A 26,218-nucleotide genomic window follows, 5' to 3' on the forward strand; every position below is an offset into this window, starting at 1 on the left:
GAACTTATGTATTCATAGGATAAGCCTGCTCCTCTATGAGCTCAGTCACTCTTACTTTGCAAATATTTCTAATAAGCAGAAGGGGCTAGGCTTTCCTTTTGAAAGGAAGTCTTCTAGAAGTAATAAATTAAATGTAACAGGTTTAAAGTGCTCTTATGAGTCCCTGTAAAGACTCCAGGAGCTTCTGCTCCCACCCCCACCCCCTTTTCCATACCTAGGATGCTCAGCAGCACAGGCAGCAGGAGCAGGATGTGGGTGGTAAACACAGCGACAGCAGCGACACAGATGAGTAATGAGAGGACTAGTCCATACAGGGCACTCTGCACACCTGAAATGATAGGGGGAAATATTGATAAAAGTATCTCAACCAAGGCTATGAGTTACAGCTATAATTCCATACTGATCTAGGACTGAAGAGGTTAAAAGCCTTGTCCAACAACTCACAGCTAGTAAGGTTTAAACCTGAGCTCCACTTACATCTAGCCCAGTATGTGACTCCGAAAAAAATGCTTCCCATTAATAATAATAATAAAAAATAATAAACATTTGTTTAATTTTACTCCTGTATATTCGGGGCTGCTTTTAACAATTCAGGCAAGGTCAAAATGACTACCACTATACTCAGAGAAGCCATGAAGTCACCTAGACCAGGGACGTCCAGCTGATCAGCAGCAGAACTGGGATTGGGATTCTGAGTCCACACGCTTGATAGGGGATCTGTCTAGGCATCTGATCTTTAGATGAGGTTCCTCCCTCCCCATCTCCTGAAACAGAGTCTTTCCCCTTCAGGTCCTATGGAGGTTGGTGGGACAATGAAGGAAAGTAGATTGGCAAAGAGAAGGTTTAAGCATCATGGGATGTGGGATCTTACCTATGATTTCCATGAAGACTTGTTTCCAATGTTCACAAGTTTGGAAGCCTCGGCGGAGGGCTGAGCCCTCTGGGGACAGCTGCAGCTGTTGCTGAAGGAAAGTCTCCCACTTGAGGTAATCAGAGTAGGTCTGGAAAGATGACTTCCCTTTGTAGGTAGTCTGCAGGAGACCAGAGAATCCTGTGAGTCCAAGGTTCCCTTAGATTGGTATGTCTGGGGATAGTAGGTGCCTACTTATTCCTCACCCCATTAGGACGTAGGCTCCCTCACCACCCTATCCAACATAAATTCCTTGCTTATCCTTTCCATTTTAATGGTTTAAGAGATAGGCACAGCAAAACACACATTATGGTTCAGAGCTGAAAGGGACCCTAGAACACAGCATGTCAAAGCTAAGAGGATACTTAGGACAGAGAATGTCAGAGTTGGGAGGGGTCTTAGAACACAGAGTATCAGAACTAGGAGGGCTCTTAAAGCAGGGATTGTCAGAGCTGGGAGGATTCTTAGAACATAGACTGTCAGGGCTGGGATGGCCCTTAGACCAGAGAATGTCAGAGCTAAAAGGACCCTTGAGACACAATGTTAGAGCAGGGAGGGCTGGGAGGGCCCTTAGCACACAGGATGAAAAAACTTAGGAGCCAGAGAAATCTTTAAGTCAATCCCTAGATTTCACCAAGGAGGAAACCTGAGGCCCAGATTCCTGAGATCACCTTAGTTTCTGTTTCAGCAAATCAATTGTTCCTGGTACCTCAATCCACGACTTTATAGCTAATAATTAACTTCCTTGTTATTCTCAGCCTCATTTTACCACCAATAACCATTTCTTTCATTGTCTACAGGAGTCATCTACCTCTCCAATAGGAATGTTTCTTGGAGTCTCTCTGGTTTCAAGTAAACCAATAGGGATTTTCAAACCAATCCCAAACCCTATGTACTTAGCAGACATCAAACCGCAAGGGACATTAGAACTTTCACTGTTAAGATATAGAAGGGGTGGCCAGAGGAATGAGGTTTCAACTTTGTCATCAACTTGAATTGGACCTTGGGTAAGCACTTTCTCTTTTCTTGCATGAGAGAAATGAGTTCTGTGACTTTGTTTCCTGCTTTGTAAAAATAAGCAGTTGAATTATAGGTCCTTTCAGTCTCAATTGTGACATATTCTAAGGACACTCCCAGCTCTGACATTCTGTGTTCTACAGGTCCACTGTGACATTAAGTCCCTCTTAGATATTTTCTAGTTCTAAGATTCTTTTTAGCTTAGTCTATGCTCTAAGGTCTCTTCCCAGTGCTTAATCTTATGACACAACCCTAGCCAAGACCATGTTCATCAATCTACTCCCCTATTCCTTTCCAGCATCAAGTTCAATGTGCCTTAGGGAATCCTATCAGTGGGCTGTAGGGATCCCGACATTGAGACCAGCATGAGCAGCTCCGGTTCACTTTCCTAAAGGACTCAGGGATTGGTCCTGCTATGGAGGAACAGTTTGCTCCAATATTCAGGGAGTTGATTTGTGGATTAGCAAGGCCTCTACTTCCAACTTGCTCACCGACTCGAAGGCCATGGAGATCCACTGCACTTTGCCCTCTCGTACACCCACTGCCCCATGGGATAGCTGTCCAGGGAGAAGGTTGGGCTCAGGCAGATTCTTGCACTCAGGGTGTAACATCTGTAGAAAGGAGGAGATGCTATAACCTAGAGAGAGAAGAGAGGAAACAGACTCAGGATGGGGTTGAAGGAGTCAGGAAATGAGGCTTTTCTTTGATGGGGAGAAGGGTGAGGTCCTTGGGAAGGAGAGTTTCTGACCCCTCCCCCCTTAGAATAAAGCTTGGGGAAAATGGTCTTTGTTTGCCCTGCTCCAAATGTTTGGCTGTAGGAGGTAGCCAGTACTCTTTGTCTCTCCTCTCCTGGGTACCCCTTCTCCCATCTCACTAAGTGGACCACACCCACCTCAGGAAACATCAATCCCATTGTACTGGGGGGGAGGGAGCCCTGGTCTGGATTCTGCCCCTGAAGCTTTTCCCTTATCCCTTGTATGCCTGAGCATCTCTCTCAAAATGCAAGGGGCATGCCCCAAACATCTTTTAGAATCCTTTCTAGTTATTGCCAGCCTTTTGGGGAAATATCTTCTCTAGAATGTCTTACCACTCTCTAAGAACAAAGGAATCTCTTATTTTTTAGAATTACATAATATCAGAGTAGGAAAGGGGCCTTAGGACATATAACACCAGAGTCTTAGAGCATGGAATGTTCTAGTCCTTAGACTATGGAATGTCAGAGTGTAGATGGACTATAAAACATGGAATGTGAGAGCTGGAAGGGCCCTTAGAACATAGAGTGTCTGAACTGGAAGAATTCCTTAGAACATGGAAATCCAGAGTTGAGATGGACATGAAAATTCAGAACCTGAGGCTGACTTCAAGAATCATGTATCCCAACCCCATCATTTAATAGATGAGCACCCAAAGATCCCAGATCTAGAATTGGAAGGAACCTTAGAAGTCATCTAGTCCAAATGCTTCATTTTACAAATGAAGAAATGGGGACCCAGATGGGATAAGAAATGTAGGTCACACAGGCAATAGCAAAGTCAAGGTTTGGACCCTAGTTCCTTTTTTTTATTTTAGGTTTCTTTTTTTTTTTTTTTGCAAGGCAAATGGGGTTAAGTGGCTTGCCCAAGGCCATGCAGCTAGGAAATTATTAAGTGTCTGAGACCAGATTTGAACCCAGGTACTCCTGACTCCAGGGCCGGTGCTTTATCCACTGCGCCACCTAGCTGCCCCTGGACCCTAGTTCCTTTGAGGAAGCTGAGGCTCAGAGAGGAATAGTAAACTTCTGAGATCACCAGTAAATTAAAAATAGAACCAGGACTAATTTGAATCCTCTTTCCACACCATTCCCTTTCCCTACTGAATAGTTTGATAATAATGTGAACCCTCATTCTCCCCACTCCTCGTCCTTGATATCTATGCCCGGATCTTTACTCACCCGAGGGGAGGCACTGGGCCCCACCTGGCTTCACCAGCTCCGAGTTGTCTGCAATAGCTTTGCACAGCCGACAGAGATGCCCAATCTCTTTGAAGAGGTCAAAGCTGTCATCATAGATAACGCTGCCCTTTCACAAGGAGACAGAAGCCAGCCAGGAACAATCATATGGGGCCAGATCAGGAGGTTCCCAACCAAAGATGATCTGAGGATTTAGTCCCACTCCCACCAAGAAGCCTTCCTTGACTGCTTCTGCCTTCCCAGAGACATCACCCTCTCTGATCATCTAAGGGACTCACAGATTTGGAGTTGGTAGAGAACCAAGAAATGATGGAGTGAGCCCTGCCCTTTCATGTTACAGATGAAGAGACTGAAGTTAAACAACTTGGTGAAGGCCAAAAAATTGTTAAGTCCAGGGCCAGGATCTGAATCCAGGTCCTTTAGCATTGAATCCTGCTCTCTTTCCATTCTCTCATACTGACCCTAATGTGAGCTGGCTCTGGATTCCAAACTTTATCATGATTTCATGTGTCTGAATTTTATGTCCCTAACATGTCTGTAATTTGTGAGTAGGGTCATATTTTTCCTCTCTTTCCCCTTTCCTCCACCCACCCATTCTAATTCATTACCCAGGGTTCTAGATGAATAATAGACTCTACAAAAACTTATGAGTTCTTAGCATTCAACTTTGCCTAGTCCTTCACAGGAATTCCTGTAAGTCAGTTAGTCAACAAGAATTTTTAAATGCCTATTATGTGGCAGATACTATGCTGCATGGTGGGGTGAGGGGTGGGAAACAGTGTATGGACTCCCCCCAAAAAAGATCATATGTATCTCACTTCTGTGGCAATTCACTAAGCAGTTTTCTTTCAATATCACCAGGAGGATAGTCATGCTTGCCCCCTCATGTCTGCCAAGCTCTCCTCTTTCCTCACCTCCCACTCCTAATTGTTTCCTTAAAAGCTCAGCCCATACCTTCTAGGGGAAGCTTTTCCAGATCCTCCCCAGAAATCAGTACTCCGCCCCATGACCTTATACTTACTCTGCATGTATTTTCTTATATATTACTTGCTGTTTCCCCAGGGAAGTTACCTTCCACCTCCTCTGCATGTATCTATTTATTTACATGTTATCTCCTTCCCTAAAATAGAGGGTAAGGTCTTTGAGGGCAGGCGTGTGTTTTGTACTTCTTTGTTGTTGTTGTTGTTGTTGTCTGTCCTATTTTCTCAAAGAAGATTGTGACATCAAGGAGGGGATACCATGACATGCAGGTAAGGAAGACTGGGGTTGGCCCTGGATGCATTGGGAGACCTTAACTGTCTCAGTTTGAGGCAACACCCACTCAATCTTTAAGAAAGAGAGAAATGAGAAGGAAAAAAAAGTGTTGGCAGAGAAAGACCCTCAGAGGATCCCAGTGATTAAGGCAGATGAGAAAGAAAAGAATCATGGAGCTTTTTTCATTGTATCTTCAGCCTTATGGAGGTGTGTGATACATAGTAATTGCATAGGAAACGCTTGTTAATTGAGGGATGGTTTGAAGCTGTTCCTGATACTCCCAGTTAATGTTATCCCACCTGAAATTACATTGTATGTTTATTTTGACTTATTTCATGGACTGCCTCTTGTTCCCCCCATCACCCCCGCCCCAGGTAAACTCCTTGAGGGGAGGAGCTATCTTCACTTTTTTTTTTTTGCTTGTTCACAAAATAGGTTTCCTATTTGATGGATTGGTTTTTCCAGATAGATAGAAGTCCCTTGAGGACAGGGACTCTTTCATATTATCTTTTTACACTTGATTCTTACTAGCTGTGTGACCTTGGGCAAGTCATTTAACCCTGATTGCCTTGCATCCAAGGCCATCTCCAATCATTCTAATTCACATCTGGTCACTGGATCCAGTTGGCTCTGGAGGTAGAAAGTGAGGCTGGTGACTTAGCACAGAACTACCTCACTCAAATCCAATTCACTGCTTGTCATAGTATCACTTCCCTGATGTTGTGGTGTTCTTTGAAAATGAAGGACAAAACATCATCATCATCATCATTATTATTATTATCATCTCCAAGATCTAGCACACAGGGCCTGGTAAATATGCTGACTTTGTTGGTTGATTGATTTCTCATTTTCCAGGTGAGGTAGTAAGAGGTGGTGTGATGTCCCCAAGGCCATATAACTAAGAAATGTCAAAACTTCTGAGATTCTGTGATATAAGAAAAGACAGAGCATTGGATCTGGAGTCAGGGAACCTAAGATCAGATGCTTGCTTGGATATTCAACTCTGGGACCTTGGGAAAGACATTAAATCTTGATGTGGCTCAATTTCTCAATCTCAAAAAGAGGGGGGTGTTAAGAATAAATGATCCTTAGGATCATCTCCAAGTCTAAAATTCTTATTATCTCTAAAATTCAATGCCCTTTTCACTAGGTGATGCTGTTTTCAATTTCTCGGATCCATTTGTTTCCTATTCTCCTTGATCAAAATATAGGAACCCAACCCAGGTGGAGGGGTTATGTACCATGTCTCCAATGACGTGGTTATCAGAGTGATGGCTACGGTTGACACCAAGAATGCCAAAGACCACGAAAACCATCGCACCCGTGTCTACCAATGGACGCACAGCAGGTTTTCCACAGCCAGTATTCACACAGGGGTTGAAGCCTGAGGTTGCAGAGAGTCGGGTCTTGGGGGCTGCCAAAGAAGAGGATGGCAAGGGAAATAATTGGGGCACAGACTGCTTTCTTGGGTATCTTCAAACTTCCCCTTTACACTTTATCCTCCCCCACCAAAAAAAAAAAAACCAAACCCAACATTTCCATTGCCTCCTGTTGAACCACTGTACAACTCACCTTTCTCACTGGGTACATAGAGGAAACCTTTGTTGGGTCCATCCGGGCTGGAGCTGAGAAGACAGCCAGGAGGTGCCACACATACACGCCCATGAAAGGGTGGCTTATGGGACTGGGCAAAATATAACTTCCTACAAGGGTAAGAGAGTCAAGAATATTGATGAGAGAAGGTAAGCTCTGAGTCACTGGACATGCAGAAGAGATGGTGGTGAGCATTACTATAGTTGGAGAGCAGGAGGGAATCATCCTGAGACTTTAAAAATAATGAAAGGATTTGATCTCTGAGAGCTGTGAATCCTTGGGAAGCAATGTGAACCTAAGGGTAAGAGCACTCACTAGCTTTGGAGTCAGAGAATCTGGCTGGGAATTCTGGCTCTGCATCCTATAATTTGTGTGACCTTGGGGGCAACTCACTTAATCTGTCTGGCCCTCAATAACCTCAACCATAAAATGAGGAGGTTGGTCTGGGTTATCTCTAAGGTCCTTCCAGCTCTTGCATTCTAAGTAGGTGATTTAGTGCTAAAGTTTAAATGTAGCCTGAAGCCTGGGTATATGCAGGGAGGAGGGGAAGAAGGAGACTGATACAGTCCTGGGCTGGAGCTAGGCTTATTATTATTTCTAATATCTCACATTTATATAATTGATATATGTCTATAAGACTTGAGGCTTATAAAATCTTTTTTCACAATAGCCCCTTAAGTTACATAATATAATTATTACTGACCCAATTTTATAGACGAAGGAACTTGGTCTCAGAGTTAAAAAGCCTCACCTTTGTTCACAAAATTGTCAGAACCAGAATTTAAATCTAGATCTGTTGATTTTCCAGTCCAGAATTCTCACCATCATAGCACAATGCCTCTCTAGCTCCTTTTCCATCTCTTCCTACCCCAAGACCCTTGACCTCCTCACCCAAGATTTTTCAAGCAGAATAGGGCACCCTGTTGCCATAGCATCCATCCCCTCTTCTCTCCCTCCTCTGCCCTAGCTTTCAGGCAGCATTGTCAGCCAGGCTGGTACCCTGCCCACAGTGATAGCTAATATTCACTGGAGCGGAACTATTTCCATTGAGTGAGTGTCCATCCTCAAGTTAAACCCAAGAAGGGGCGGGGGGGGGGGAACAGGGGAAAGAGAGGGGGAAGGGTCAGGAAGGGGAGACTATGCCAACAATGTCAATGATGATATCATCCCTACCATCCCAACTGCTGCTGGGGTTGGCCTGAAGATTCTTGAAACCTACAGGGGATGAGCTCACATCCCAGTGTTCTCATTCTATTTTATCCTCCTATGCAAAAGTCCAAAGAAAATTAAACACAAAAGGATGATAACAAGGTTATCAGCCATTACTCTTTGAACTTCCAGGGTCAAAGATGGAATGATCTCAGAGGATAACCAATTCAATTCCCCTACATCTTTTTGTTGTTCTTGTTCAATTGTTTCAATTGTATCAGACTTCTTTACCCCAATTGGGTTTTCTACTGGAGTGATTTTTATTGATGAAGAAACTGAGTCAAACAGGGTTAAATGACTTGCCTACAGTCACATAGCTAGTGTCTGAGAAATCTTCCTGACTCTGGGTACAGCACTCTATCCACTGTGCCATCAAACTGCTTGCTTCTTACAGATAAAGAAACAGTTCTAGGGAAGAATAGAATCTGAATCCATGAAGCCAGACTATCCTGCCTTCCTTAGGAGGAGAAAAATGAGATAACAGTAATGAGTTTCTTTCTTTGTTGTTGTTAGCTGTGATTTATTTGGTTTTATCTATCAATGCAAGTCAGCTTCTGCTCTGTATATAATTTTCTCAGAGACCCAACTGGGGTACTCAGAGATTAAATGACTTGCCCAGATTCATGAAGTCAAGTATCAGTGATGGAATTTGAACCTAGAGCTTATAGGCTTCAAGGCCAGCTGGAAACACCATTCTGGGTAACCTCATAATAGCAGACAAAGTTGAGCACAGTTGATTGACATGAGCAATAAGAAAGCCTTCCAATGTGTGTGAACAGAGTGATGTGAATGATGATAGTAATAATGTTTTGGTGCCTGTCAATAATGATGGCAATAAATGACAGTTACATAGTGCTCTAAGATTTGCCAAGTACTTTATGTACATTATCTCATTTAAACCTCATAACTACCCACATGGTAGGTTCTAATAAGATCTCCATTTCATAGATGAAGAAATTGAGAACCAGGAAGGTAAACTGAGACTCTGAGATTCAGGTAATGGAAATTCAGGTAGAGGAGGAAATATTAGATGAGAACCAGAGGATCTGGACTCAAATTCCAGCTCTGCTTCTAACTACCCAAACCTTTCTATGCATCAGTTTCCTTATTTGTAAAATAAGATACTTGACAAAGATGACCTCTGAAGTCCCTAACTCCCTGCTATAAATCCATGATCATGTGATCCTAAGTGACCTCTCCAGGTTTACATAACTAGCAAGTACCATTTCTCATTTTATAGAAGAAGAAACTGGGGCACAGAGAGATTATCAGGTCAATCATGCCACTAGTAAATGTCTGAGTTGGCAATTGAGGCCATGTCTTTCTGTCTCCAAGTCTAATGTTCTCTATTTTTTTAGGTTTTTTGCAAAGCAATAGGGTTAAGTGGCTTGCCCAAGACCACACAGCTAGGTAATTATTAAGTATCTGAGGCCAGATTTGAACTCAGATACTCCTGACTCCAGGGCCATTGCTCTATCCACTGTGCCATTTAGCCACCCCTAATGTTCTCTTGATCACAATTCCCAGCTTAGTTCTAAAGTGCCATCAGAGTATTTGACCCCTGGACCTCTGATATTAACTGGTCTGACCCGGTGCCCCTTCATTACAGACTTCTCATGGGCTCTCATGGAGGGCTCAGGAGACTGAGAGAGATCATGGCCCATCTGCAGCATCAGGGTCCATGCCATATTACCGGGTTCGTTGCTGTTCCTTGGCCGCCACATAAAAGCTGAAGTCAAACTTCCAGCCCCTCTTAGCATCACAGGCCAAAGACGTCATCATCCATTTCCGGAGGCTCGTCTGCTGGAGCAGCCCTACTGTAGACATACAAGCGGTCAGCTTCTTGGTGAAGTTACCGTAAGGCACTCTATATACCTAAGCAATGAATTAACAAAAACAAGACACGTAACTCCAGGGGCCATCCCAGCCCCAGTTTCTTCCCCCTCTGGCTCTGCAGTTCACCTTTCCACTTCCACTACCCACTAGAGAATCTTTCTTATCAGTTTCTAAGGTTCCTCCCAAATTGCTATTCATCTGTTTTATCTTTATTTCAATGTACACATATTGATTTTCCCCCAATAGAATCTTCCTGAGGACAGGTAATGTTTATTTGTTTGTCTGTTTTCTCTCTGTTTTCCCAAGTACAAAGCTATCTCAGCCCAGAGCAGAGACCCAGTCTTTTTTTTCTTTGTTTTGTTTTATTTTTTTGCAAGGCAATGGGGTTAAGTAGCTTGCCCAAGGCCACACAGCTAGGTAATTATTAAGTGTCTGAGGCCAGATTTGAACTCAGGTACTCCTGACTCCAGGGCCGGTGCTTTATCCACTGAGCCACCTAGCTGCCCCCCAGAGACCAAGTCTTAAGCAAGTTTGTACTGGGCCATTGCTTTGGGAAGAAAGAAAACATGCAAAGAAGACAAAGTTGGCATGCCATAATATGGGCAAGCAATGAGAGAGGTGTCAATGACAACAACAGCACCCACTGGCATATGCAATGTTTTAATATATTTGCATGCATCATCTTGTCCAAGTCTCAAAATGGCCCCGGGAGATAAGAATCTCCATAGATTCTTCTCCCCATTTTACAGATGAGGAAACAAGGGCTTGGAAAAATACGACTGGTCTATGTTCACACAGCTATTAAATGCTAGAAGGGGAACTTGAACCCTCTCTTCTTGACTTCAAGTCCACTATTCATTCAATCCATTCTGAAATGTTGCCTCTCAAAAGCAACCGGGCAGAGAATCAGAAGGTAGGTTTTGAGTCTGGGATCAACTGGAACCTGAAGATTTTCTGGGCCTCAGTTTCCTCATCTATAAAATGGAGATAACAATCATTGCCCTGCCTTTCTCAAAGGTGCCATGAGGTTCCAATGGGATTACATTGATTGGAAGGACAAAGGAAAGAAAAACAATTTATAATTTTTAATGTAATTTTAACATAATTTGTAATTTTTTTGTGAGATTCACCCAGGGTTCCAGAGCTAGTGTCTGAGACCAAATTTGAACTCAGGTCCTTTTGACTCAGGGCTGGTGCTCCATCCATTGCATCACCTAGCAACCTCCATAATTTGTAATTATTATAAAATGAGATTCCCAGAGGATAAAATCTGGCTATCCTCTCCCAAGGGGATGGATCATTGATAAAGGACTAGAAGGGACCTCAGAGACCACCTAGTCTAACACCCTTGCTTTGCAGATGAAGAAACCAAAGTCCAAGGTCACATCAGTATCAAATGACAGGGCTAGGGTTTAAACCATATCTCTTAACTCCATATGCCACTACCAGGAAAGGGCAGTACAGTGGACACATGCACAGAACCTTAGTGGGAATCCCCCAGAAGCCTGAACCTAACAGCATAGGATACCCAGAAAGAAAAGGGCTCACCTGGAAGGAGGGCACCTCCCCATCCCCAGAGGACACAGTCTGCCAAGGTGCAGGGAGGCTGGCATTGAGGGAGAACCTGTAGATTGCTGGTCTGCCCTTACTCTTGGCCTTGGAGATATAAACAGTACCCTGGGGGTCTAAGGGACATAAGGGAGAGGGTTACAAAAACAAAGAATTTGTGGACAATTTTTCCCCTCTCTCTTCCCAATCCCAATTTCCAGTTTCACTTATCCAATGTCTAAGTTACCAGGATAGTCTCTCACAACTATAGCACTTTAGATTTAGAGATGAAAAGGACCTGAGACTCCATCTACTCTAATTGTTCATTTAAAAAATAGTTTAAAAATTTTATTGCTATCTCATGATTTTATATCACCTATATTTAAAAAACTAAATTGATATGGCTATCTTTTGTTCTTATGTCACTTACATTGCTTAATGAACCCCCAACCCTGGAAGCTGCCACCACCTCTTTGGCCTTCTCAACCTGAAAGATGCCCCCTCCTCTGATGGGTGAAGTTCTCACTAGAAACTCCATTTGAGGAAGTGTACAAGTCACCCAAACCTATTGCCTTCCTGAGTCTACACCAGACTTCTTGTCCCTTGGAGGATACATTCCCTTTTCCACCTTTTCAGCTCTTTTTTAGTCTTGTCTTCTATTAGAATGAAAGCTCCTTGAAGACAGGAACTAGTTTTCTTTTTGCTTGAATTTGTATTTCCAGTTGTTAGCACAGTGTTGGAACATAGAAAGGGTTTAATGAATTCTTTCTTCTCTCTCTGTCTCTCTCTTCTTCTCTCCATTCCTCCTTCCCTCCTTCTCTGTCCCTCTCTGTCTCTGTCTCTCTTTGTATGTCTCTTTCTCCTCCCTTCCCTTGCTCTTTCATAATAAAGTACAAAAAAGAAGAAAAGTTCAGCAAAGCTAAGGAACATATCCAAAAAGTATGTTATCTGCAGTTCTCTCTCTCTCTCTCTTTCTCTCTCTTGCTCTCTCTTTCTCTCTCTCTCTCTCTCTGTCTCCTCTCTCCTTTCTTCCTTCTTTCTCTCCCTCTTTTCTCTTCTTCCTTTTTTTCTCTCTCTTGTCTGTCTCTGTCTCTGTCTCTGTGTCTCTCCCTTTCTCCTTCCCTCCTTCTCTCTCTCTCTCTTGTCTCTCTGCCTGTCTGTCTGTCTCTCTGTATGTCTCTCTCTTCTCCCTTCTCTCCCTCTCTCATACTAAAGAACAACAAAAAAAGTTCAGAAAAACTAAAGAACATATCCAAATAGTATGTCTCCTCCCCTTCCTCACTCCCTGTCCCTCTGTCTCTGTCTCTGTCTCTCTCTTTCTCTGTATGTCTCTCTCTCTCCTTCCCTTCCTCCCTCTATCACCATAAAGAGCAAATAAGAAAAGTTCAGCAAAATTAAGGAACAAATCCAAAAAGTGTAATGTTATATACAGTTTTCTATATCCATTACCCCCTTCCTCAGCCCCCACAGCCCTAAAGACTTCTCTTCTTTGAGAGCTTTACTAATACCCTTATTTTAGAGATAAGGAAGGGAAAAAAACGTAGAAAAACTGACCAAAGAAAACAGTGAGAACCAGGATCCAAATCCCAGTCCTCTCACTTCCAAATCCAAGGTTTCCCCTTTCCATTCCTGCTTCTCTAAAACCTTCTTTTATTGTAAGCAAACAATTTTCTAGACTGTAAGCTTCCTGAAAGGAAGGACCTAATCATATTCCTCTTTGTGCCCCCAGCACAGAGTCCAGGACTTTAATAAATGAAGACTTTGCTCTGAGTCACAAGACCAAGAATTGGAAAGAACCTTGGAAGTCATTTAGTTTAGCTCTCTCATTTCACTGAAACTTGGATGTAAGCTCCTACTTCACTTTTGCTTTTGTGTCACCAGTCCTAAGAGGATTCTTTGTACACAGAAGGTATTTAATAAATGCTTAATAGACTTATTTGAATTGAGGAGGAAATAACACCCAGAAAGAGAAAATGACTTTTCTGTGGTCATAAAGGAAGAAAACTTTAAAAGTCAGGATTCAAACACGTCCTCTGATTTCAGATACAATGTCATTTCTGCTGTGTTATACTGTGATAACTTTATCCTAAAGTCATGCATAACCTTTATTTTTATTTCTCTAAAGTGTTTTTTCTGTAAGATAATAATAACTTATATTTAGCTATTTGTGTAACACTTTAAGATCTACAAAATTCTTTGCATCTATGTACCTTGCCTATTACTGTGAAGGCAGGACTAATGTATAATCTATTTTTTTTTTTTAGATTTTTCAAGACAATGGGGTTAAGTGGCTTGCCAAGGCCACATGGCTAGGTAATTATTAAGTGTCTGAGACTGGACTTGAACCCAGGTACTCCTAACTCCAAGGCCAGTGCTCTATCCACTGTGCCACCTAGCCGCCCCGTTATGTATAATCTAATTTTTAAAAAAAATCTCTCAGGGGCGGCTAGGTGGCTCAGTGGATAAAGCACCGGCCCTGGAGTACCTGAGTTCAAATCCGATCTCAGACAAATAATAATTACCTAGGTGTGTGGCCTTGGGCAAGCCACTTAACCCCATTTGCCTTGCAAAAACCTAAAAAAAAAAAAATCTCTCCCCTCACCCAGGACAGTGCTCTACAAAGTGGGTGTTTTGTATATTTTGAATAGTACAGATAAAGTTAGTTAAGTATATTAATGCACTAGCTCTCCCTTAGGCTCATCTGGGTCAATGCCTCTGTTTGTGGCTGGAGGTTATCTGAGTGTTTAGGAAATTCACTCTGTGTGGTCAGCGGCTTTAGGATTCCTTTCCCAACTCCCTGTCCTAGGTTGTCAGGTTTATTTAGCTTTCCATATGTCAGTAAGATTATTTTCCCAGTGGGAAGGGAATATTGACCTGAACTCTTGGAACCTCAGTCTTCTCAGATTCCCCCCTCCAAGGCTAGCTGGCAAACAACCAGTAATGGAAATTGGTAACAGGTTACTACTGTGCTAAAAAATCTTCAGAGGCTCTGTTTTCCCTCAGTTGAGCCATTAAAAGAGCTAGAAGGAATTATAAAGGCCACCAATCCAACATCCTCATTTTATAGCAGAAACAGTTTAGACCAGTAAAATGACTTCCCTAAAGTTAAAGAAATAGTAAGTGGCAGAATTAGTATTTGAACCCAGATCCAACTGACTCCAAGTTACCATTCACTTTGTTGTTCCGGGGGTCTTAGTCTGACAATCAATCTGGTACCTCCCTATTTTCCAGCCTTATCTCATATTATTTTTTTCATCAATCAATCAATATGTATTTATTAAGCATCTTATACCAAATATTTTTACTATCTTACATTTAAGTTTGGAGTTTCCCAAGATGCTGTTCTTAAGGGGAATTTCTTCATATTCTATTGGGGGAGAATTCTTTATCTTTCAGACATGATCTGTGCTTTTCCCATCACCTTGGCTTTGTTCTTATTATTTCTCATGTCTGACTGGCCAATATGACCAGAAAAGACAATAATCAATGTTGGAAGGGATGCAGGAAATCTGAAACACTAATACATTGTTGGTGGAGCTGTGAATTCATCCAGCCTTTCTGGAGAGAAATTTGGAATTATGCCCGAGGGGCAACAAAAATGTGCAAACCCTTTGACCCAGCAATACCACTCTGGGTCTATACCCTGAAGAGATGATGAAAAAGGGTAAAAACATCACTTGCACAAAAATATTCATAGCAGTCCTGTTTGTAGTGGCAAAGAATTGGAAATTAAATGAATGTCCTTCAATTGGTTTAACAAACAGTGGTATATGTATGTCATAGAACACTATTGTTCTATTAGAAACTAGAAGGGATGGGAATTCAGGGAGGCCTGGAAGGATTTCCATGAACTGATGCTGAGCGAGATGAGCAGAACCAGAAGAACATTGTACACCCTTACAGCAACATGGGGGTGATGATCAACCTTGATGGACTTGCTTTTTCCATCAGTGCAACAACCAGGGACAGTTTTGGGCTATCTGCAATGGAGAATGCCATCTGTACCCAGAGAAAGAATTGTGGACTTTGAACACCTTCAAATTAGGGGAAAAAAACTTTATCTTATTATGTAATTTTTCTATTTCATACTTTATTTTTCTTCCTTAAGGATATGATTTCTCTCTCATCACATTCAACTGAGATCAATGTATACCATGGAAGCAATGTAAAGACTAACAGAATGCCTTGTGTGGGGGATGGGGGGAGGGAAGCAAAAGTGTGTGGGGGAATTGTAAAACTCAAAATAAATTTAAAAAATTATTTCTCATGTCTGAAATGGGTTTTCTTACTTCTTTACCTACTGAACACCCACCCATCTTTTAAAAACTCAGTTTAAATGTCTCCTTTTCCAGTAAGCCTTCTCTGATCCTCCAAGATGGTTATGACTGCTAACTTCATTGAATTCTAACAGTTTAGTTTCTACTTTTCTGTTGTATTTATCAAGTGATATAATATATTGTGTTTATCTCTATTGGCGTCTTATTCCATACCAGTCCATAGCAGTCAGTAAGCTTCATGTAGGCAGAGAATCTGTCATCTTTTCTAAATTTTTGAATCTTCTCTAGCACCTAGCATGATTCTACAAATACAGATTGGGAACAAAATATATACTTATTGAATGATGAAAGAATGAATGTATGGAAGAGGGAGGAAGGAAGGGAAGGCATAAGAAGGAAAGAGAGGGAGAAAGGGAGGGAGAGAGGAAGGCCAACCCAATAAATTCTCTAGTTCTTTTGCCCTCCAATCCTCCTTCCCCCAAATTCTGCCATACTGACCCTGTTGACTGGTTTCGCTTCGGCTACCCCAGGCAGGTCCAGAACCCCTTTTCTTCTTCTCCAGAGATGTTCGGATGTTATTCTGAAGACTGTGGGGTTTTTCCTGAAACAGACCTGTCCCACAAGCTTAGTCAAGGAGGGAAACACCTCATCTCACCTGGAAGGAAGGGATGGAGTGGGGGCAAAACCGGGCTATTTTAAGAGAGTGCCAGGGGAATGATCTAGGGAAATCTTTGGTCACTCTGCCCCACTATGAGGCCAGGGATATGAAAAACTGAAACATAATAAGTGTGGGAGCAAGTTTGATTCTTAAGCATAATACCCTGGGATGTAAGAAGAAAGAGACCTGAGGCTTTTCAGCCTCCCTCTCCAATCCCATCCAACATTAAAGTCACAGTGTCAGCTTTAAAAATTACAAAATTATAGCATTTCAGAACTGAGAGAGAGGTTAGAACACAGAACAGCAGAGCTGGGAGAGGTCTTTCAACACAGAGTGTCAAAGCTGGGAGAGACCTTAGAACAGAGAAGCTCAACAGAGGGCTTAAAACACAGAACATCAGAGCTGAAGAGCCCTTAGAATACAGGATATCAGAACTGGAAAGATTTGTAGAAATCTAATCCAAAAGTCCCATTTTATAGAAAAAAGAGCCAAGATTCTGAGCAGAATGGATTTATTCAAGGTCACAAGATGAATTAGCCTGGACTAGAACCCATGTCTCTTTATTCTCAGTCCTTGGCTCTCTACCTTATCCTTCTGAGACATACACACACACACGTACACACACACACACACACACACACACACACACACACACACACACACACACACACACACACACACACACACACACACACACAGTGCTTCGTTGAAAAATTCTAATATGAAGCTGGAAGAGACCTCAGAGTCCATTGAGTCTACTCCCTTCATTTTATAGATAGGGAAAGTGAGGCCCAGGGAGATTAAGGGATTTGCCTAAATTCAGACAGGACATGTCAGAGATGAGATCTGAATTCACAACATTGGACCACAACTCTGACATCCTAAATTCCAATGAGTACTCTAGTCTCCTATCATCTGAATTCAACGACAGATTCTGGTACTCGCTGTACGACCTAAGCAAGTCACTTCCCCTCCCTGGGGCTCAGGTTCCTCCTCTGTTAAAGGAGAGAGGTGAACTCCATGGCCTTTGAGGTCCCTTTGAGCACTCCACAGAGGTCCTCTGAATACTAAATAAGAGAAAGTCCTATAGGAGCCCACCAGGGAGGCAGAGACAGCACTTGGTACTTAAACCTTATCCAGAAACCTAAACCCAACTAATATGTAAAAGATACACATAATACACTTAATGGTTTGCAAAGTTTGCACACATTATTTCATTTGAGCTTCCTAAAGACACCATGAAATACAGATTACAGACATTCATTACTCATTTTACAGATGAAGAAACTGAGGTCAAAGTGCCTGACTCAAAGTCACACAGCTAATAATGATCAGAAGCAGGAATCAACTCCCCATTCATTTTACCATGCTGTCTGTCACCTAGCCCTGGGGCCTCTTTATTAGCTATTTTGCCCAGCTTTGATGTGTAAGCTCAGGCCTCTTCTGACATCTGTGATGAGAACCCAAGTAGTAGGTGAAAGGAAGACTACTCCACTGGCACCAGCAGACATGAGAAGGCATTGGGGACTCCCTGAGTATCAATTAGGAAAGTGGTTTCCCTCAGTCAGGTGATTCCAAAGCACTTGTGCTAATGCTCTCCTATTGAGTGAAGACCAGGTTGATCTGAGCAATGCCATCATTACCGTTCATGGTCATTACAGTGACATTTGGATTCCCTTCTGAGGTCTCCAAGTACTCGTCTTTCTGGCATCTCTCAGGAACTATGTGATCTTGGATAAGTACCCTCTTCCTCTGATTTCCTATATCTCCCTCTAAAATGAGGGAGGTGGCCTCAACCCCTTCTAGTGCTAACATTCTGGGATCCTATGACCAGGGGACATTCCTCCTTATTGCATTGATTAAGAAGTGGAACCTAGGAAGAAGCAGAGACTTTTGATGTCATCTGGTCCATCCTTCCTCCCAATTTACCATTAAGAAAATTAGAATCTAGATATGACCAAAGTCATATAGAGAGTGAGTGGTAGTCAGGATTTAAATACAGTGTCTCTGTGACTTTCTCAAGATCAATGAGAACTCAAATCCAAGAACCTGGCCTCTTGGTCCACAAATTATTATAATAATAATTCTGGTGTCATAGCAATATTTATATATTGTTAACAAGTCACTTTCTGGTTTACAATACATTTTTCTCACCATCAGTCCTATGAGGTGGGCAGCATCCCCATTTTGCAAAAAGGAAAATGGAAACTTAGAGAATAGTAACTATTTTCTGGGCCTGGCACGAACTTTGATTTCTAAATGTGGCAAGGACTAAACATGTAGAAGACACCCCCAGATGACCCTGTTTTTCTGCTCCATGACCTCCTTCAGTCTAGAATTCTCACCTGAACAGGTGACACATGAGATTCCCTCAGCACTCAGGTTGTACTTGAGGTCCAGTAGCACCTGGATATTGGTGTCCGGTCGGAATAGGAGTGGTGCTCGACTGGCCGGGCGGAGCCGGCTGGCAAAATATAGGGACAGGATGAGGACAGTGACAAAGAACCCTGTAATGAGAGGCCATCTTAGGAGGCAGGGCTGGGCTCCATATCCTCTTCCACCACCCCAAAGGGACTGGGATGAGATCCCAAAGGCAGCTTTGTAGATAGCTACTGGCTCCATCTCTGGGACAGCTTGCCAGAGATGAACACAGTGTGGAGCTTCTTGAGAAGCTTTGAGGGACTGGCACCATTTTGTATGATGTGTATGTGGGTAGGGAAGAGAGTGGAATTTTTGAAAAAAATATCAATTACCCTACAGGCTAGGGGACCAAAGTCAAAACACTCAATGGGACAACCTACTGACCCACCTGTGAACTAGACTTAAGCCTCAAAGAGTGATGGAGGGAGCTCAGAAGGAGCAGGGTAAGCCCTGCTTACCCACAATGACCCAGCGGCTCTTCACGGCTGACCACAATACCCAGTGGTGGAGAAGTTCTTGCAGCTGAGTGATGAGTTGGCCTCGGCTGCTCTTTTCCAGGGGAAGCTGCAGGTTCTCAGGGAGCACAGACACGAGGGGGACATCACCCATTTCCAAGGTGACTGATAAAGTAAACAGGAAAAGTTTCTCTGACTGAGAGCATGGTGAAAGGGTGGGTGGAGACATCCCCCTCTAGAGGGTCTGGGGATTCCTACTCCATCTTAAGAGAGTAACCCAGGTAGAAGTCACGTCCCTGATTTCTAAGCAGGTACCTTTCTGCCCATGGGTTGGAGAAAGGGACATAGGAAAGTGAATGTTTTTTTTTCATGCAACCTCTTAATTTAGCTGGTAGAGATGTCAAATAGTATCTGTTGAAGATGGGGGCAGAGGAGGTAGCAAGGGGCTGAGGAGAGGTATCTCACCTGGCTCTTCCTCCACATTCAATAGAGGGATATCATCATCCAAATAGGGCAGAGGACCCTGGGGTGGGCCGACCCCTGCAGAATCCGAATTGATGAACAGGCCACTGGAAAGATGAAGGGAGCTCTTCCGGATACATTTCTGGTGGCAGCTATGAAAGGAAGGATTCTGATGTAGTGTGTTGCAATTACCATGTTCCCCGTGGGCTCTCATGGAGGGGTGAGGTCTGGATCTAGCCCAGTTATCAAACTGGATGGGCAGTATTCCTAGCTCAGATTCTCATTAAAGCTATCTAAGCAGTCTTTGTGGAGCTGAGAATTGGTCCAGCCATTCTGGAAGGCAATATCCAATCATGCCCAGAATGTTACCAAATCATTTGATAGTAATGATATCACTACTAGGCTTATATGCTAAAAAAAAATGCAAAGAAAGAGGAAAAGGACATAAGGTACAAAAATATTTATAGAAGCTTTTTTTTTGGTGACAACCGAAAATTAAGGAGTAACCCATCAATTAGAGAATGACCAAACAAATTATAATGGAGTGGAAGACTATTATGCTGTAAGTTTCAGAGGAAATTTCAAAGTCTTCTATGAAGTGATACACAGTAGTGAACAGAACCAGGAGAACAAGTTATACAATGACAACAACAATGTAGAGAAAAGCAACTGGGAAGACTTTATACACTGATTAAGGCAATGAGGAATCAAGAGATTAAACATATTCCCTGCCTCCTGCCAGAGACACCATGGCTTCCAAATGCAGAACAGGACAAATGTAGAACATGGCCAAAGTGGGAATTTGTTTTGCTGGTCTATGTTTATTTGTTATGAAAGTGTTACTTTTAAAAAATATTCTATTGAAGGGTAGTAGGAGGGAAGAAGAATAAATAAATTAAAAAAAAAACACATCTCAAAAAATGGGTTGAATAAGCAATGTACCGGGATAGAAGAGGCCTGGGTTTTAGTCTTTTCTGGTCTACTCATCCCCATCTCTAACCCCACCCTCAGTCACTTACATTCAGAGTAATCCTGGGCAGGTCACCTCAATCTGAGTTTCACCTTTATCAGTTGAGGAGTAAGGAATTTGGGCAAAATCATCTCTAAATACCTTTCCAGTCTGATATTCTGTTCCAAGACCCTTCCCAGTTCTAACATTTTAGTTTTTAAGATCCTTCTCTCCCAAATCTGACAGTCTATGATCTAAGGAACTTTCCAGTTCTAGTTCCAACTCTGACATCCTGTGTTCTAAGGACTCTTGCAGCTCTGACCTCCTGTGTTCTAAGGACCCTCCCAGCCCTGACATTCCATGTTCTAAGGGCCTTCTCTCCTAGCTCTGAATATTTTATGTGCTAAGGTTCCTCTCAACTTTTATGTTCTATGATTTAGATGTCCTAATTTCTTTCAGGCTCAGTGAAAGCCTCCTTTCCATGGCAAGCTTCAAGAGCCCTAATCCTAGAAAAGGAGGGGTCTGAAGCCCAGGATGGGGGTGATGAATAGGAATTATAGTCATTATTTATAGGAACAGTGATGGCAGTCGACTGTCCCTCACATGAAGACAGCAAAGGTCATGCAATTATCCCTTAGCTATCATGGTCACTACTGGTTCTTATACTCAGAGATGTTCCTGAGATGGTGGTAGGATCAAAGGGGATTTGAGAGGTCAGAAACCCTAGAGGGAAAGGCCCATACATTTATAATCTAGATCATGGGTCACCAAGAGTGGGAAAGGTATCATTCAGGGTGAGATTTCTGGGACTGAAGACTTTTTCAACTATGGTCATGTTCTGTCTCAAATGTCAAACACTCAACTACAAACATTTAGCAATTGTTTAAAATGGGGGGAAGGGGAAATACTTAAGTCAGAATTTAGTACAGGAGTAAGAATTGAGAGAATGATAGAGATTCCAGGTATGTGACTAAGGAACACGTTCCTGGACATAAGTTAGTCTTTGACACATAGAATCATAAGGTGTTAACCCAAATTCTTCAGCATGGTTATTCAAGTCTCCCCACCACCACCAACAACAACAACTGTTTGCCCTTACTCATCTAACCTCTTCTACCATTACAAAAAGGACAGTTTTATTTCTTTATTGCCTGAGTTTTGGTACAATTTCTTTTTTTTCCCTTAGTGTTATAATACTAGTTCAATATCTAGTACAATATTAAATAATAATCAAAATAATGAACATCCTTGCTTTGCCCCTGATCTTATTAGAAAAGCTTCAGTTTATTGCAGATAATGTTTGCTCTTAATTTTAGATAGACTCTATTTTCATTTTAAGAAAAGTTTTATTTACTACTATGCTTTCTAGAGTTTTAAACAGGAATTGTCAAAAGCTTTTTCTGCAATAAAGAAACCTTTCTTTCTTGACTTGATCTCTTTCCCTTCTATTGGAGTGTAAGCACCATGAAGATAGGGAGTGGGTATTACTCATTTTTGTATCCCTTGGAACCCCAAGCACACAATAATCATCAACCAGCATCAATCAGCAACAATCAACAGCATCTTGTAGGCACTTACTGCATGCCAGACCCTGTTCCAGATACTGGGATTAAAAATACAGAGAATGAAACAATCTCTGCTTCTAAAGAAATTTTAGATAAAGCAAGACTCTAAACTTTCCTACTAGACTATAAAGCGACCAGAAGGCATGTACTATGGTTATTCATTTTTTTGTGTATCTTCTGATGCTTTACATTTACTCATATATGTATAGGTTGTAAGTTCCCAGAGGTCAGGGACTGTTATGATTTTGTCTTTGTATCTGCAGCACTTGGCCCAGTACTCAATGATGGGATATACTCAGGATCTGCTCAACAAATATTTGTTAATGACCAAACAGGTACTATGTCTCCCTTAGGGTAGTGAAACAAAGGGGTGGGCATATAATTGGGGCTTTGTAAAAGCTCCATTCAAATGCCCAAACATAGCCATAGTTGAAGCAAATCCATGAGAAGGGGAGAAGATTTCTGGTTGTTTGGAGAGATGGATGTCTTCACATCTTCCATTTCATTACTATTTATTAAGGATTATTCTGTGTGAGGGATTATATTAAGCAATGGTAATACAAAACCAAAATCAAACAATCTCTGTCCTCAAAAAGGTTACATTCTTCTGGGCATGATCCAATATCTCAGAAACATTTATAAATAAATACAAAGTATAAATATAAAATAAAAGGTAATAAAAGTTATTTATTTGAAGAGGCAGAGACAGCTAGTCCCTGGGAAGACCTGGAGAGATCACATATAGGAGGTGGCACCTGAGCTGTATTTTGAAAAATCTAGAGTGAATTTCCACAAAGTAGAAAGGATACTTAAATATCTGGAGGTGGGAGACTGCTAGCAGTTCAGTTTGATGGAAAGGGAGTGTAAGTGAGAGCATCTCAGGGGCACTATAGTTTACAGAGTATTGAGTCTGGAGTCACAAATAAAGCCCCAAGCACTTGAAGTTGTGTATTGTAGGCTGTTTGCTTCATTTTCCTCGCCTATAAATGGGAATAGTATCTATTTCCCAAAGTTGTGAGGACCGAATAATTGTGAAGGACTTTGCATAGTGCCTGGCAAAGAGTAGATACTCTATAAATATTGTCATTGTCATCATTATAATTAACATCATTATTGTTAAATTTTCAGTGTTGCTATTGACCATGACCATCATGGTCTCACCTTGTCTGGCAGGAGCTCTCTAATGGGGCCATGTAGAGGTTCCAGATTCCCAGAGCAGCAGGCATAGTGAATAGTACTGCCAGCCAACAGCAGGACACAATGAGGGACATGAATAAACCAAAGTCATGAACAGCAGGGATCTGCAATGAGAATGGGACAAGTTAGACCCGAGTTCTAGGGAGGCTACCTAGGTAGGGGGTAGGCAGTCAACTGGGGTAGAATCCTCTGCCATAAAGCATCTCCTGCCATCCCATAGCCCAACCTTCAACTTTTCTTTGGCCCGGTTGGGTTTCAGACTCTCAGACACCCCTAAGGCTAACCCAAGATGAGAAAGCCAAGTGGTCACCTCCAAGAAAAGAAACCCAACCTTCCAGGGCAACCAATTCCTGCTTCAAAATACTCTAAATCAATAAGAAGTTTTTCCTGACATTCCTCCTCTTTCTGCTCTCTAGAGTCAAGCAAAAGAAGCTGATACTTGAAGACAGTGATTGTGTTTCTTCTAAATCTTCTCTCTCTCTTGGGCTAAACCTGAACAACTCCTTCAAATGATCCTCATCTGATCAGTACAGATGACTTTCTCTAGATCCTCCCTGTTCCTTTTAAAATGTGACTCCCAGAACTGAGTCCAATGTTCCAGACATATTCTGACCAAGGCAAAGCACAGTGAGCTATATACTTAGTCCTGGATATCCTGTTTTTTCTGGCTGCAGCCCAAGATCATGCTAGTTAAGGGTGACCTTGGCTATATTCTGACAGCACATGGATGTGGCACTGAACATTCATGCCAGCTCAGATATCCTTGACCCTAGAAAAAAATGTTAGAAAAGGATCCAAGGAGATAGGGGTAGGAAAGGGAGGCAAGTTAAATTTGATAGAAACTAGAGGCAAGGTGAGGAATAGAATGTTCAAAGACTAAACAGTGGGAATGTTTCCAAATTAGTGGGAAGGTCAGGGTGGGTACAGAGAAGAGGGAAGGTTTATCCAGGGAGCCATCGATAAGTCACCACATAAATAAAAAGAAGTCAAAGATCTAAATGGTCCTAAGAGTAAAGATGACTCAAAGGGTCAGAGAGGGTCTGTGCAAACTCAGAATATAGCAGAGGTCAGGGGGTCTCTGTTTGGTTAGGGAGAACAGCCACCCACCTGGGAGAAGATATTGGCTGCATAGGCAGCAGCGGTGGTCAGGGAAGTGAAGAAAGTAGCTTTGCCCGCTGTCTGGATGGTGTGGATCATGCGCAGCTGTGGATCCTCCAGGTGAGTAGCCTGGCGGTAGGTGTTGATGAAGACAAAGACATCATCCACACCTATAGAAGGGAACCCAGGCAAGGCAGGGGTTAGAGGCACTTTGGAAGAAGGACCATCTCATTTGCCTCAGGGAAGCTTGGGAACATAAGATCATACTTACATCCTCACCTGTCTTGGGATCTTAGGACACTGGATCCATTAATCATATTATTGGGAACCTACCATTGTGCTCAGTCACCTAACTCACCCAGCATATTTCCAATTGCTTCCCTTTGATGAAGATGCAAAGAGAGGACTCTGTCAGACCCTCCATTTCCCACCCAGAAGTGCATGGGAAGAAGTTCAAGGGATATGAAGTCACCCACAATGACCTGAACCAACTTACCAATGCCCACAATGACAAAGGCAGCCACCCCATTGAGGATGCCCAGGTATTGGATTCCAAAAACAACATGGTAGAGGAACAAGGCAACCAGGCAGCTCAGGCCAATGCTGGCAATCCCAAAGAAAGACAGGAACACTGCATGACAAGTCAGAGAGGAACAGGTAGGGTGAGGCTTCTGTGGAAAAGACAGGAGGACTAGCTGCCGAGGAGGTCCTCAGTACACTATGTTTCCATGGGCACCAAATACAAAGACTGGACTGGCAAAAAAAACCCCTAATAGAAAATGGAACTGAGTCCAGAGACCTTATAGGGGATGATCCTTAGGATTAATATCTCCCAGCCTTTGCCAGCCTTCATTAACTCCATGAGATTGGGTCAATCATTGGGTCTCTGAGCCTTCATTTTCTTCTCTATAAAATTATAAAAATTTTTGTTCTTTGTTTTTGAAAAAGATCACATCAGGAATTCCATGACAAGCATGTGAATTAGATTTGAGTAAGGGGGTATTATGCTAAGTCACCAGCCTCACTTTCTCCTCCAGAGTCATCGGGGTCCAGTGGCCAGATAGGAATCAGGAATTGGACTAGATGGCCTTTGAAGGTTCTTTCCATTCCAAAGATCTTAGATATTAATTGAGAGAAATCAGGTTCCAAGTAATTAAGGATCAAAAAATGTTCAAGCATGTGGGAAATATAGCCGACCAATTATTATCCCAGTAGACTAGCAGCCCAAATAATGCTGCACCCATCTTAGCTGAACTATGGCAGTCAATACATTTTTATCACCATCTTTTCTCATCATTCTTGATGGAGTTAATAAAGAAACTCCTGGAACAAATCTCTATCTTGCTACTATTTTTTTTTAATTTAACATACTATTGCATAAATGGATAAAAGATTGCTTTCTATAATTTAACATGAGTACTAGGAATGTAAATTCATCTCCATTCATGGCTTTCAGATAGGTCAGTGATTTTCCAATTCTCTTCTTGATCTCTTTTCCAGATCAGCTGTTTTTCCTATGAGATATTCCATGGTTTTTTTTCTATTTTTTTCAGTTTTGACTGTATTTTATTTCTTGATAGTTTATGGAGTCATTAGCTTTCATTTGGACAAATCTAAGTTTCAAAAAAGTTATTTACTGCAGTAAGGCTTTGTTCCTCTTTTTCCAAGCTGTTATTTTTTTTTCATATTATAAGTGTCTGGAATTTAACAGAGGGCAGACTGAAGAGATTCTGTGAGCAAGTTATTAGCAGGGAGCATGCAACCTGGTAACAAAGGGGTCTTATGATCAGCTTCTGCTTGTGCCAAAGGCCCAGAGTGACA

General features: G+C 42.2%; 1 protein-coding gene across 1 annotated transcript in view; it reads right to left on the reverse strand.

Moving 5' to 3' along the window:
- DISP3 (dispatched RND transporter family member 3) overlaps window positions 1-26,218 on the reverse strand; it is a 43,736-nt gene that overhangs the window by 5,482 nt on the left and 12,036 nt on the right. The window contains exons 4-18 of the mRNA XM_074192191.1: window positions 24,894-25,028; window positions 24,407-24,567; window positions 23,264-23,403; window positions 19,592-19,740; window positions 19,130-19,291; window positions 18,596-18,757; window positions 16,091-16,204; window positions 11,316-11,452; window positions 9,625-9,806; window positions 6,702-6,832; window positions 6,371-6,543; window positions 3,858-3,984; window positions 2,419-2,564; window positions 872-1,031; window positions 215-328 (exon numbers count right to left, since the gene is read on the reverse strand). Coding sequence (XP_074048292.1) covers window positions 215-328; window positions 872-1,031; window positions 2,419-2,564; window positions 3,858-3,984; window positions 6,371-6,543; window positions 6,702-6,832; window positions 9,625-9,806; window positions 11,316-11,452; window positions 16,091-16,204; window positions 18,596-18,757; window positions 19,130-19,291; window positions 19,592-19,740; window positions 23,264-23,403; window positions 24,407-24,567; window positions 24,894-25,028 — 2,193 coding nt within the window. The remainder of the gene's footprint in view (window positions 1-214; window positions 329-871; window positions 1,032-2,418; window positions 2,565-3,857; window positions 3,985-6,370; window positions 6,544-6,701; window positions 6,833-9,624; window positions 9,807-11,315; window positions 11,453-16,090; window positions 16,205-18,595; window positions 18,758-19,129; window positions 19,292-19,591; window positions 19,741-23,263; window positions 23,404-24,406; window positions 24,568-24,893; window positions 25,029-26,218) is intronic.

Source organism: Macrotis lagotis, chromosome 1 (assembly GCF_037893015.1).
Source record: "Macrotis lagotis isolate mMagLag1 chromosome 1, bilby.v1.9.chrom.fasta, whole genome shotgun sequence".
In the NCBI taxonomy this organism is placed as follows: Eukaryota; Metazoa; Chordata; class Mammalia; order Peramelemorphia; family Peramelidae; genus Macrotis; species Macrotis lagotis.